The following is a 12,529-nucleotide window of genomic DNA, read 5'->3' as shown; positions in this document are numbered from 1 at the left end:
CATGCTGGGATGTAATTTGTTCATGTTCGTGTTTTTGGATTGATAATCATTTGTGCTCTTTTCACAAATCATTAAATTCTTTGTCAAGACAAATTAGTCTATCTCTACACACACCCACGCACACACACTTTTGTTATTTTCAGAAAAGAAGTTTAAAATGGCGAGGAAATGTATCAAAATACTAGATCGTGAAGCATAGTCCACAGTTATCCACAGTTATCTCTTACTTGTATTTAATCTGACGTGCCCACAAGAGTACTTTCGCGGGCGCCGAAGTAGTTGCTGCTGTATGTTTGTAGGTGAGTTTTTTTTTTTTTGTTTTTTTTTTAAGAATTTACTGTCGTCACTTAATACCGCCCAGATGAGGGCTGTACAGCTCCTTCAGGCGGAGATAATGTGGGGAATTCCCCTTCATCATCTCTGTTTAAAAATGAATACATCACTCTTCTTCTTTTTCAGTCCAGTCGTCTCACTCAAATACTATACCGCGATAAGGGTGTTCACAACATGGACGGTGAGTACTGTCAAAAACAAAAACTTTTGCAATGTGTTTCAAGGTAGAGATATTGTGCTGGTCCTACATTTACAAAAGGTGCCAGTGTTCGTTTTCTCTCTTTTTTTCGCATATAATGAAATGGCTCCTTGCTAAAGCAAAGCAAGTTAAGTTCTATGTAGTCGCGTTTCATGTAATGTTTTGAAGTATAGAATCAAGGCTTCATTGAGCATCAGTGTTCTAACATCTTCGAGTTTGCCAGAATCTTTAGATATTACATTGTTCGTGTATTTATGATAACTTTTGAAAATTAGTCGTAGAAAATGCATTACCAAACAAATGACAACTTTGTAATGATTGCTAATAACGCTCTATGTCCGTGGTATTCTGCGATTAAATAATTACTTAATTTAAAAGTTGATTTTAAAAAATGAATGTATCTTTTCGTAAATTAGGCTATCATAGCATAAGCGAAAACGGATGGTGTAAATGCGGAAGGAAAATTACGTAGGCTGTCCGTGGGTGGCAATGAAAAACGAAAAATCTTTATGATTTCAATATTATTAACGACAAAACGTGATTATTTCATACTATTGTCATAACATATAATTAACATCGCACGAGATCGGGTAACTGATTACAATGAAATCCCAGTCACGGGAAACTTGTGAAGGGACCTCATAACATCCACCTTACAATTTGTCAATGAAATGTGGGTCATAGTATTTTGATTTAGCCAGATTAAATAGATTTTTAGATTTCCATATAATTCAGTCATTTAGAATTACTCCGTGCTCAGTGTGTGTTGTTGCGTGAGGTTGTATGTGCGTACTTTTCCGCAGGCGCGTGTTTGGTGGCGCCCGTGAGTGTTTGCCTAGGTGTATTTCTGTGGCATGCGAGTTCGGATGTGTGGAATGTGTGAACTTGCGCTCGTGGATTTTTTGGAATTAATGGTTTGTTTCTCCAATAGAAGTGCAGATTGTATATGCTGTTGACAGGTGCAGATCTTCTGAAATGAAACCTAGTTTTGGGGGACTGAATTTAGTGTTCTCATTAGATTTAAGCTATTTATGATAATCGTCATTAAAATTTTCTGTGATTTCAGTTGCTTTATGCAACACTCACAGCCTTTCTTTTTCCATCCCTGGCTCATACCCAATGAATATTTTTGCGGTGAAAAGTCGGCGGAACACCATTTAGGCGTTAAGGTGAAACCCCGACTGCGTTTGGTTTGAAAGTGAAAGTTTTCTAACCGACTAGGACGTAGCCAGGCTATATCCAGGTAAAACCTGGGCTGTATTATGGTTATCCTTGTCTGTTTATATCAAAACGTCTCTCAACCTAGACCTCCACCCCTCTGGACGTCTAGATTCCAGCTTTTGCTCACTGGGTATATTCATTTGTTCATTTTCTATAGCTCATATGCTTCCACTGCAGAGAGGTTCTCATCTCTTAGGTAAGTAAGACTTCCTGCTCCACAATTTGCTAAAAAAAAAAAAAATAATAAAAATGAAAAACACACAGTTAAGTGTTTTAATTATTGGAAGCACAAGGGGAATTAGTTCTGTTATTTTTGTGATCTCCATCTCAAAGTTAAGCTTTCAGTTTGGTGTATCTCCTGCTTGTAATTGCCACCCCTTCTGCCTCCTCCTTTGCCCGTCCAGTGGGTGAGCCCAGCGTGCAGATATTTGAGGAACCCAAGCAAAGGGGCATGCGCTTCAGATACAAGTGTGAGGGGCGATCGGCTGGCAGCATCCCCGGTGAGAGGAGCACGGACAACAACAGGACCTACCCCAGCATCCAGGTCAGAGGACCCCCGGGGCCCCGGCCCCTGCTCTAGTGTCATTTGGTGTTTGCGTGTGTGGGGGGGCAGCAGCTGAGTTTATGTGAGCGGGCATTGAGCTGGCATTGGTAATCAGGAATGAGCTCAGCATCATTTGAAAGACAGTACCTGAAGAAGGTGAGGGGGAGGTTGTAGAATGATGCCGAAAAGAGATAAAGAAAGGTAAATTAGCCTTGTTTTCAAACTCTATGAACTCTATGTTCCTCAATTAACACCTCCCTTCTTCCTGTTTTGTCACGCACCCCTTTTGTTCTCCAGATTTTGAATTTCACTGGCAAAGGAAAGGTGCGTGTGTCACTGGTGACCAAGAACGAGCCCTACAGACCACACCCCCACGATCTGGTGGGTAAGGACTGCAAGGACGGGTACTACGAGGCAGAGTTTGGGCCTGAGCGCAGGGTCATTGCGTAAGTCACCATCAGTATTATTCTTCCACCATGGACATGAGCGTTTGCTAATGTCCTGTTTCCTTTTTAATGGAGGATTTCAATTGTCAAGCTCTGAAGGTTCTGTTGATCTGGGTGGTGTGACTTGTTGGGCAATTGAATATTCCAAACTGAATAATTACACAAACAAGCCGGTCAATAGTTGTAGTACATTTTGATGTTTTAGCCGGTTAAGCCAATCAAACTGGATTTGCTATGGATGTAGCTCATGTGCAGATAATTGTCTGAAATTCACCAGGTGCCTGACTAATAACAAGTTTTTTCAGTGAAGTATCGTAATCATCTCATTACGTCTGTGTCTTTGTCAGTCTTCGCTTACGTAAACCCAGGCAATGGATGATATGTTGTCATAGAATCTCTTTTTTGGGGCTGTTTTTTTTAAAAAACCGCTATACCTGTGACTCACTGTCAAAGCCACTCTGAGTGTAGTGTGATGGCACCGGCCTGTGATGTCATCATATTCCCGCCCACGCTCATCCGTCGGCATCTAAGGGATGACCAGCCTGAGTCTCTGTCATGTTGCTCTGTAGTCAAATACAGGCTGTTTGTTATAGCAACACATTTTATCCAGCTATCAGACCTTTCTTGTCTTAGCACTCTCTATGGAATCTCTGGTCCAGTTTTACTAAGCAGCAGACCATCTGTACCTGTTGATTTCAGTTCAGGTTCAGGTTTATTGTCATTCGTCTCATTACAGGTGTTAGAGAAAGAATGAAATGCAGTGTCCCCAGAACCACAGTACAATGTGAAAACCGGATTGAGAAAGAGACAATTAAAAACAGCAACAAAGACAGCAATAAACATTAAATATAAAACAAGAAGTAATTCACAGTAAAAGTTAACGGAGAAAGAATGCTAGTCAGGATGAAGCAGCGTAGCAGCAGTATTAATATAAAATGCACCAGTGCAACAAAGAGTCCAAGTGTCCCTTAATCAGGAGATCAGTATCCAGCGTGGTCTTCTCAGCCCTGGCTGACTGCAGCATGAGCCCAGCAGGTCCAGCCTGTGTGGTTCCTCCTGAATGAAGGGTCAGCAGTAATGATGCCTGACTGATGTGCTCCTTTCTCCTAGCTTTCAGAACCTGGGGATCCAGTGCGTGAGAAGGAGGGAGGTGAAGGAAGCGATAATGCAGAGGATTGCCCGCCACATTAATCCCTTCAATGGTGAGTTCAGCTGTCCGTCATCTCCGAACATTTCCAACTTTGTGTACCGCTAGCAGCCTGTTTACAGCTAGCGGCCTGTTCGCAGCCTGTTACAATCTGAGAGCTGGTATTTAGCTCTCAATGCGGAATGCCTGTTACTGAGTAGCTTCATGGCTTTTTTTGTTGGCAAAGAAGACCCAGATCCGACAACGCACAGTGCCTATCCTGCATTTCGTGTACAGACAAGAATGTAATCCAGTTGTAAGATATTTAAAAGGCTGTTCTGTTGCATGGAAGCAGCCAGTTTTGTTTATAAGACTAGTACTTTTTGCTATAAAAATTCTTTTAATAAGGGAGTGTTTCTAAATTTGCATTCCCATGTGTGAAATTTGTATTGACCAATTTACTTGCCTGTTATCATCCAGCATGCTTTGCATTTGCTGCGGCATATTTGCCTTCTATAGAGTTAAGAGGAAACTAATGGTTTTACTGGGCTTATTTACAATTGACCGTGTTTCCTGTCTATGTGGGACTGAATACCTTCTCATTGCTGTGGGCAGAAAGATAGATCTCTTACAATAATTGTTTTGTAGAATTAGTAACCTTGTGGTTGTCTCGGTCGATGCCGAAAGTGTTGAAATGTGGCACAGGCAAAATATGGTGAAATATGATGATTGGTAATGGTGTTAGTGTTCCAGGAAGTTCTGTCTTGGTCCAAAATAGAGATTAAACTGTGATATAAAAAACGGAAGCTAGTCAGTGCAACTGAGTTTGGGTAATAAATCAAAATGGGCACGTGTTGCACTGAGGCTTGCCGGATTGCAGCAACCGATTGTTACGACAGTTACGTTTCCCTCATTTCGCCGGTAGGCCTCTGCCTCGTAGGCCCCTCTGGGTTTGATCCACACCGTAGGCTCTTTCAGGGTTGGGGGGGTGGGGGGGGGGGGTGGCTGCTGCACAGGCAGTATCACTTCATCTGTGAAACTCAGCTGCTTCCGGCTACCAGATACAGACAGCATCCACTTCTCTAAATAGAGACTTGATCTGCGAGCGCTCCCCTTTGAGCTGCACTTAGCGCCCTTACCCTGAGTGAAGTGGAGATATTTCTGTAGCAGCAGAGTTGACTGAGGCTTCAGCTTCCTTGGTGGTATTTCGCTGTGTTTCTGAACGCGAAGCATGCTCGCTCGCTGTTTTGGAACCAGCTATGACGGAGGTGATAGCTGTTGATTTTGTCTGTGAGATGAATTTTGATAAAGGTGCGCGACTGACTGTCCAACTGTTTTTCTGCCCGGACATAAACCAGAGCATTCATCTGAGAGACGGGGCTCTAATTTTCATGTCTAGTATCGTAGGAAATGCTAGCTATGCCCGCATTACAGCACAATGTGGCCTAAGACAAGTCTGTGGTTTATATGTCAGTTGTAGGTTTGAATCCACTTCAGTGCAGCTGTGCTGGTCTTCAGCAAAGGCACATGACCAGAACTGTTTGAGTGAATATCCAGTGTGATAAATTGTTAATATGCCAGTTGCATTTTTGCTATTTGAATAAGCACATTATTTACTGGCTTCTCGGTTTGGACTCACTTTTAGGATCATTGGTCCATTTTATTACATTTATTGCATTGTTTTAGGATTTTAAGTCTTTGCCAAAGCAGTTTCAGTCCTCCAACAGGGCAGTACAGGATTTGCATTTCCGCATGTCATTAGGGTTCCTTTTTACTGAAATGTTTTTGTTGGAGTTTCTCCTTTGAAGTCTGCTGGAGCTGTAGTAGTGTCTGATAAGACTAAATATTACATTCAGATAAAAGACAGTAAGTTGTGGCAAGTCGGTAGTCATCACATGAGTCACAAGTGTGGAGGGATGTAGCACTGTGCCCACAGCCCTGGAGTATTCGCACACTCCCCAGCTCTGCCCCTACCCCCATCACTCTCTCTCTCTCTGTCTCTCTGTGTCTCTCTCTCTCTCTGTGGTTGCATCCATTCAGAGCGGGGGCAGAGATTGAGGTCTCTTGCTATGTCGCAGTCGAGAGCTTGTGCCGTCATATCAGCCCCCACCAAAAAGAATGTCATTTTATCTCCGCTCATTCAGTCTTCCACTGGCCATGACATCAGCAAGAGGGCGGCGATGTCACTCAGACGCACTGCTGTAGGCGGGCTAGTCCGGTCGTCAAGTGCGAGAGAGTGGGTGGAAACGAGCGTACATAAATACGTTTGTGTGTGCGCGTGTGTGTGTGCGCATGTGTGTTTGTGTGTGTGTGTGTGTGTGTGTATGCGTGTGTGTGCGTGGGTGCGTGCGTGGGTGTGTGTGTGAGTGTGCATGTGTACGTGTGTGTGTGCGTGCGTTTACGTGTGTGTGGGTGTGTGTGTTTGCATGTGTTTTATGTGCATGTGGGAAAGGGGGTTTTAGCTGAAAATGCATTTTTCAGTGTCACCAAAGGAAAGTTCAGCCATTTTGCTATGTACTCTTAGCTACTCTACTTACTATATGGTTTAGATAAGACTGTTCATAATGATTGTTGTGCTTCTAAATATCCTCAAGTAGCTTAGCAAAGAAAATCCAAGGTTTAAGGTTTTACATGTTTTGTCATGCTTAACTGCACTCCCTCTTTCTTATTCACTCTTTTTCCAAAGCATCCCTCTTTCTGTTCCTCTTTCTCACGCCTCATTTTTCTCCCCCTCTCTCTTGCTCTTTCCCTCTCCCTCTGTCAACAGTTGACCCCAAAACTGGTGCCTATTCATTTATTTATTTCTCACATTTCTAAACTTTCTAGTGGCAAACAATTCACCGATATATATAATTTTTGAAAATCCTCTTTTTAGTTATTTGAGTTATTTAGTGATTAATTAATTAAAGTGCAATGTCATTTGTATTTGTAGAGTCACATTTACTGGTATTCATGTCATCTGGGTCTCCCATATGCCCCAAATATGAGCTCAGTGAATGGTGAACAAATTGACCAATGTGCTGAAGTAGTCGCTGGCTGTGTCCAAATGCTGTTGAGTTTAATGGCATTAAGAGAACAGTGCAACCTTAGCAGACGAGTGTAAGAGATGGGAACTGACTTCTAACTGGCGCGGATCAGTGACATCACTCGTGGATTGATTGTAGATTCAGTTAGGCATAGGAGTTCAGCAGCCCTTTAACACAGGCCTGCGAGTTAGACGATGCGCCCAGAGGACGAAGCGAAGAGAAGCTGCAGCGGCCGCGGCGGGCGCATCCTGATCGCGCTCTCCCCTCTCATGTGGTTTGTGCTGCAAGCGCTCGGCGTCCTGCTGCGCGTACGCCGTTATCGGAAGCTTCCACTCGTCCGCCGGGGCGAGGTCGGCCGAAATCGCAGCCAATGGCGTCGCGCTGTGTCGCGGCTCGCCGAGACGAAGCCAAACGCCTGCCGTTGCTCAGCGACGCTGGCCGCTGTGCTTTTTCTCTGACGTTCGTTGCGCTGGTTACAGATGTCGCCGGTGCTCTTCCTGGGAAAATGTGACTAATACATTGTTTAAAGACGATGACTGCCTTGTCTTTCTTTTAATAAAAAGAAAAGGCCTCACACTCTTTAAACTCCAATTTGCCATTTATAAATGATAAATAAATGTTGTATAGGAGCATAAAGAGTGTGCGGCCTTCTTTTTAAAAAGAATAATCTGACCGCTGTCAGTCAGAAACTCCTGACGTTGCTGGGTGTGCGCCCTCTCTTTTTGCCTTGTGTTGTTTTTCTGACCGACTTCAACTGTGATACATTGTTTATAGAAGTTGCCTGTGTTATTTTTCTTACCAAATTCGACTGTGGTAATTTAGAGAACTTGCCTGTATTGCCTTTCTTAACTAATGTGACCGTGAAGAACAGTTTAAAGAAGTTGTGTGTGTTGTGTTGGCAGTGCCCCGGGAACACCTGCTGCAGACCGAGGAGTACAACCTGAACGTGGTGCGGCTGTGCTTCCAGGTGTTCCTACAGGACGAGGCCGGCCAGTACAGCCGCGTGCTCCCGCCCATCGTCTCCAACCCCATCTACGACAACCGTGAGTGCCCCCCCCCCCCCCCCCCCCCCAGACTACAGTAGGTTCAGATGGGGTCCGACATTGAAGGTGATGGGGGGGGGGGGGCAGCAGTGAGACAGGGAAGTGTGAAGAAACAGAAACAGCGTTGCTTCAGGCCTGTGTCATGCGCTTGGGAATCTGTGCCAGTTTTGTGCAACAGCTTCTTGGAAAGGGCCGACTCCTTTTCGGATTCCAGTGCGTGCGAGGCGCTGGCGAACACAAGCAGTTTGACCTGCTGACTGCTTGCTAAACTCTGTGAAGTAAGAAAACTAACGCTTGCATTAAGCCACCCCGAGTCCCATGTTATGACAAACATATGAATGTCAATACAGAGCGTTTAATGAGGAGTGAAAAAGGAAGAGAGGAGCAGGAACACAGAAACGAAGTCTGACAGTGGAAACACTGAGTGGGAAAACCCTCTTTACTAACATCACACCTTGCCTACTCATGTGAGAGCCTCGATGATGCCATGCAGATGTTTCAGGCTGAAGGGAAAGAGAGAAAGAGAGCTGTGAGAGAGAGAGAAAGAGAGAGAGAGCTACAGGAGTGAATGGAAGCTGCTGAAACTGCTCATTATGTATACATGAGTGAGTTTTTAAAGGGTAACGTGGTAGCACTGTCTCCCTCCCTGCTGTTGAAACCAAGCCCTCCATGTGGCTCACAGGCACTGAAAAAAGAAGAAGTTGGGCAGGTTCCTCTTTAATTTTTTTTATTTTTTTAATGGCCCCAACACATGCTACTTCCTCTTCTGATATTGTGTTTAGTTCTTTGAGATCCTCAATCTGAGTGCCATTGTAAAGCACAGAAGTTTCTTTGTCCCAGAGCCTCCCACTGAGCCAGCCGTGTAACTCCGCCCACTTATATGTCAGCCTGAGCCTGTAGCTCCGCCCCTTTGTCCATCTGCCTCAAACCTGTCTTGCTGTTTCCCCAGGTGCCCCAAATACCGCCGAACTCCGGATCTGCCGAGTCAACAAGAACAGCGGTAGCGTGAAGGGAGGAGACGAGATCTTCCTGCTCTGTGACAAGGTTCAGAAAGGTGCGTTCAGGCGCGAGAGGGGGAGGGGACATCCTGTTGCTTAAGACTTACAGACATTGTCTTAAATGATCTCATTTTATTGTTTGTTTGTGAATTCCATCCCTCATCCTCTCACGCGGTCTAGACAGTGTACACTCGCCTTTTTCTTCTTTCGTCCATCTGTCCGTCCGACCATTCATTCGTTCGCCCGTTCGTTCTTTCACCCCGTTCCGCAGACGACATCGAGGTGCGGTTCTTCACGCACAACTGGGAGGCCAAGGGCTCCTTCTCCCAGGCCGACGTCCACAGGCAGGTGGCCATCGTCTTCAAGACGCCGGCGTACTTCGACCCGTCCATCGCGTCGCCCGTGACCGTGCGCATGCAGCTGCGCCGACCCACCGACCAGGAGGTCAGCGAGGCCATGGAGTTCCGATACCTGCCCGACGACAAAGGTGAGGCTGTCTGTGACGCCACGCTCCCGGCCAGGCCCACCCGTCCCTCTGGGTCCCTGTGTCCGCGGCTCCCAAGCCCCCCCTAGGGGACCCCCAGCCGGTTCCAGGTATTTCATGTGTTCCACCTCCAGCACACCCAATACAGCCAATGAAGGGCTTGATTAATTGCATCAGGTGTGCTTGAGATGGAACAAATCGAATATCTGGAACCAGCTGGAGGTACCTTATGAAAGGGATGGGAACCACTGGACTATATTATAAATGAGTGCTAATAATAATAATAATAATAATTGATGTATTGCAGATCCCTATGGTTGTCAGGAGAAAAAGAGAAGGAGAGAAGACTTGATGAAATCCTTCCCCAGTTTTACGGGTAAGGAGCAGCAAGGACGTGAAAGACAGGGTTCGAGTCACGTAACGCCCCGCGCAAGAGTAACTGCAGCTGGTGTTAAAATCAATCTGTCTCATGGAGTTCCATTGGTCCCACAGGTCTGAACCAGGCGAACAGAGTTAAGGCTGTGCCACGCACTCAAATGATGGGTCAGCCCATTAAAAAAGGTAGGAAGTGGCACACGCACCGCCCGTTTAATAGATTTTTTGGGTGTTCAGTTTACTGGAGTACCCGTAGTGCTTGAGTGTGTTAATAGAGTTTTATATAGTTATGAAAAGCAAATGAGTGTAGCTGTGTGTTGTGTTTGCAAAAGTTCCATCATGGTGAGTTCCCAGAAGCACGTATTGTAAGAACAATCTGTTAATACAGTAGTTACGTTCTTCCATTGGTGGTATTTGCTGTGAGAACATTTCCTCATAGCTGAGCTTCATTGAGTAATTCACAGTATTTCTGCTGCATAGCGTTTGAAGTAACATGTTGTTTTTGAACAGAGCCCCCTAACATGTACATGAGGATGGAGGGCATGTACCCCAACCCCTACCAGCAGTCTGTTCCCCATCGCACCATGATGACATCACAGGTAGCCACTCAGGCGTCGGTGTCCATCAGCCAGGCCTGGTCCCACCCCAGCCCCGCGCTGTCCCTGGACGCCATCCGCATCAACCCCTCCTCCTCCGCCGACGGCCACGGCAACGGCCCCGGCAACGGCATGCAGCAGCTCCAGTGCAATTCGGGGTACCCCAGCGCGGGCGACGGGAGCAGCCTGCCCCTGCTGACGGAGGGGGACCTGCAGTGCCTGGGGCCAGAGACGCAGGCCTTAAACAGTCACCCTTCCCAGCTGCTCCAGCAGCAGCAGCAGCAGCAGCAGCAGGCCTCCCTGCCCGTCCACAGGAAGGACCAGGGGGCGGGGCCAGGGGCGGGGCTGCAGTCGACCTGGGCCGGTTACGGGCTCCCGGCTGCGCAGGACGTGCTGAACGGAGACTGCGGCGTCAACGCTCAGCTGCCCTACATGGGCAACGAGGACTTCCTGCAGTGCCTGGCCGACTCCTCCCCCTCGGGCTTCACCATGAAGCGGGAGCCGCAGGCCGCCATGGAAACGGGCCAGGGCGTGGGCATGATGCCCTCCTCCGACTGCCACCTCTCCTACACCCCCCTGCTGCCCCGCCCCGCCAACAACGAGGGCGCCCTGGAGGCTGCCGTCCTCAGCGTCGCCCCCGGCTGGCCTGAAGGCCTTCAAGAACCAGTTCTCCACCAATCAGGGTGGCTCTGAAGCCAACCTGTCGTTCAATTGGCCCTATTAGCTGTGATGCAATGAGGAAGGAGGCCCTGTCTGTAGGCTACGCCATTAACATGAAAAGAATGTTCGATACATGATGTTCTGTCAACTGGAAATTCCTTCATTCCTTTATCAAATTTTCTATTTTTTTACTTTTTTTATACAGGCTGCTCTTTTAGATGAATGTATTTTCTATCAAATTTGAAAATCATTTGGTTTTCAAATCAGAATAATCAGTCAAAGGATTCGCTGCAATGAGCAAAAAAAAGTGGAGCAACTGTTGCTTCAGAGCATTTTTGTAACCTTTTTAACGGTCAGGCAAAGGCTTTCGTTTAAGGCCAGTTTTGTATTTATGTGTATATAAATTTATGAAGCCATATTTGGGACTTGCATGCAAAAGCTCTCGAGAGTGGCAACGTTACACCGTACTTCTGTTCTTTATAAAGGAGTTCAAAGGGATGAGGAGTTCCTTGGTAATGGCTATGTCATATATAACACATGTACTCTCCAAAGTTCTCAGAGCATTCTTCAGCTACTCAGTGAACTACAGTGTCACGTATAGCACGCATCACCGGTCGAGGCCAGAATTCACGTGGTACAAACGCTTCCTTCAGGATTGCGTAAGAGATTTGAAGGGCTTTGTTCACGAGCGGAAAGACATACTTTCCCTTGCCTTGTAAATGACACTCGATTCTCTTATTGATGTCTAACTTCTAGGGTGATGTCGGAAACACTCTTTCGAAACGCTCTTTAAATATTTCTGAAATGCATTTGTAATCCCGCTTTTTTCTGTTCCTTTTTATTTCACAATGTAGCTATTGTATTTAATATATAATTGTCTAACATTTGAATGTACTAAACATTTCTTAATAAATGCATTGTGGTTAATGTGATGTTGTTGCTAGCAACAAACAACAAAAGTAACCAATTTCTTTGAACACCTGTAAATGGAAATTATGATTAGACATGCAGCCACAAGCAAAGATATCTAATGCATCAGTTGCACTGTACCAAGTCTGAGCATTTGAATGGAAACATTTTTCATAATGGAAGGTCAAGGTACATATATTCATAATACAAGTGATTCTGTGATTCATACGTGATAATATGATTTTAAACTTAAAAATTTTTTAAGTCTCTTAAACTCATGCACACTGTAAACATGGTAAATGTAGATACAGAATCAATGAGCAGACATACAAACACACACAGAGTGAATAAAAGCCCTGCTACGTTACGCACTTTATTGTCATGCCTGCAGTCAGCTACCAGTGTGCCAGTGTGCCGTAAAGGACTTTCCCTCCCATTTTCAACAGGGCAATGTCTGCCATAACAGAGTCTGACAGCACTCACTCACAGCACAAAATGGCGGCATGCCTTGGGAAACAGGTGCCTACGCTGACCCTTATTTTGCCTTTATCAGTGATGCCATGTTCATG

General features: G+C 45.7%; 1 protein-coding gene across 1 annotated transcript; it reads left to right on the top strand.

Moving 5' to 3' along the window:
- The first annotated feature begins 406 nt into the window (after positions 1-406).
- Positions 407-12,327, top strand: rel (v-rel avian reticuloendotheliosis viral oncogene homolog). The gene is made up of 11 exons (XM_035399755.1): positions 407-514; positions 1,911-1,949; positions 2,158-2,297; positions 2,595-2,743; positions 3,854-3,945; positions 7,798-7,938; positions 8,888-8,992; positions 9,208-9,423; positions 9,728-9,796; positions 9,913-9,981; positions 10,306-12,327. The coding sequence occupies exons 1-11, from the start codon at positions 508-510 to the stop codon at positions 11,082-11,084; spliced, it is 1,806 nt and encodes a 601-aa protein (XP_035255646.1). The 5' UTR covers positions 407-507; the 3' UTR covers positions 11,085-12,327.
- Positions 12,328-12,529: the final 202 nt, after the last annotated feature.

This window comes from Anguilla anguilla, chromosome 18 (assembly GCF_013347855.1).
Source record: "Anguilla anguilla isolate fAngAng1 chromosome 18, fAngAng1.pri, whole genome shotgun sequence".
NCBI lineage: Eukaryota > Metazoa > Chordata > Actinopteri > Anguilliformes > Anguillidae > Anguilla > Anguilla anguilla.
The sequence above is the reverse complement of the archived record's forward strand: the minus strand, read 5'-3'. Positions and strand labels throughout refer to the sequence as shown.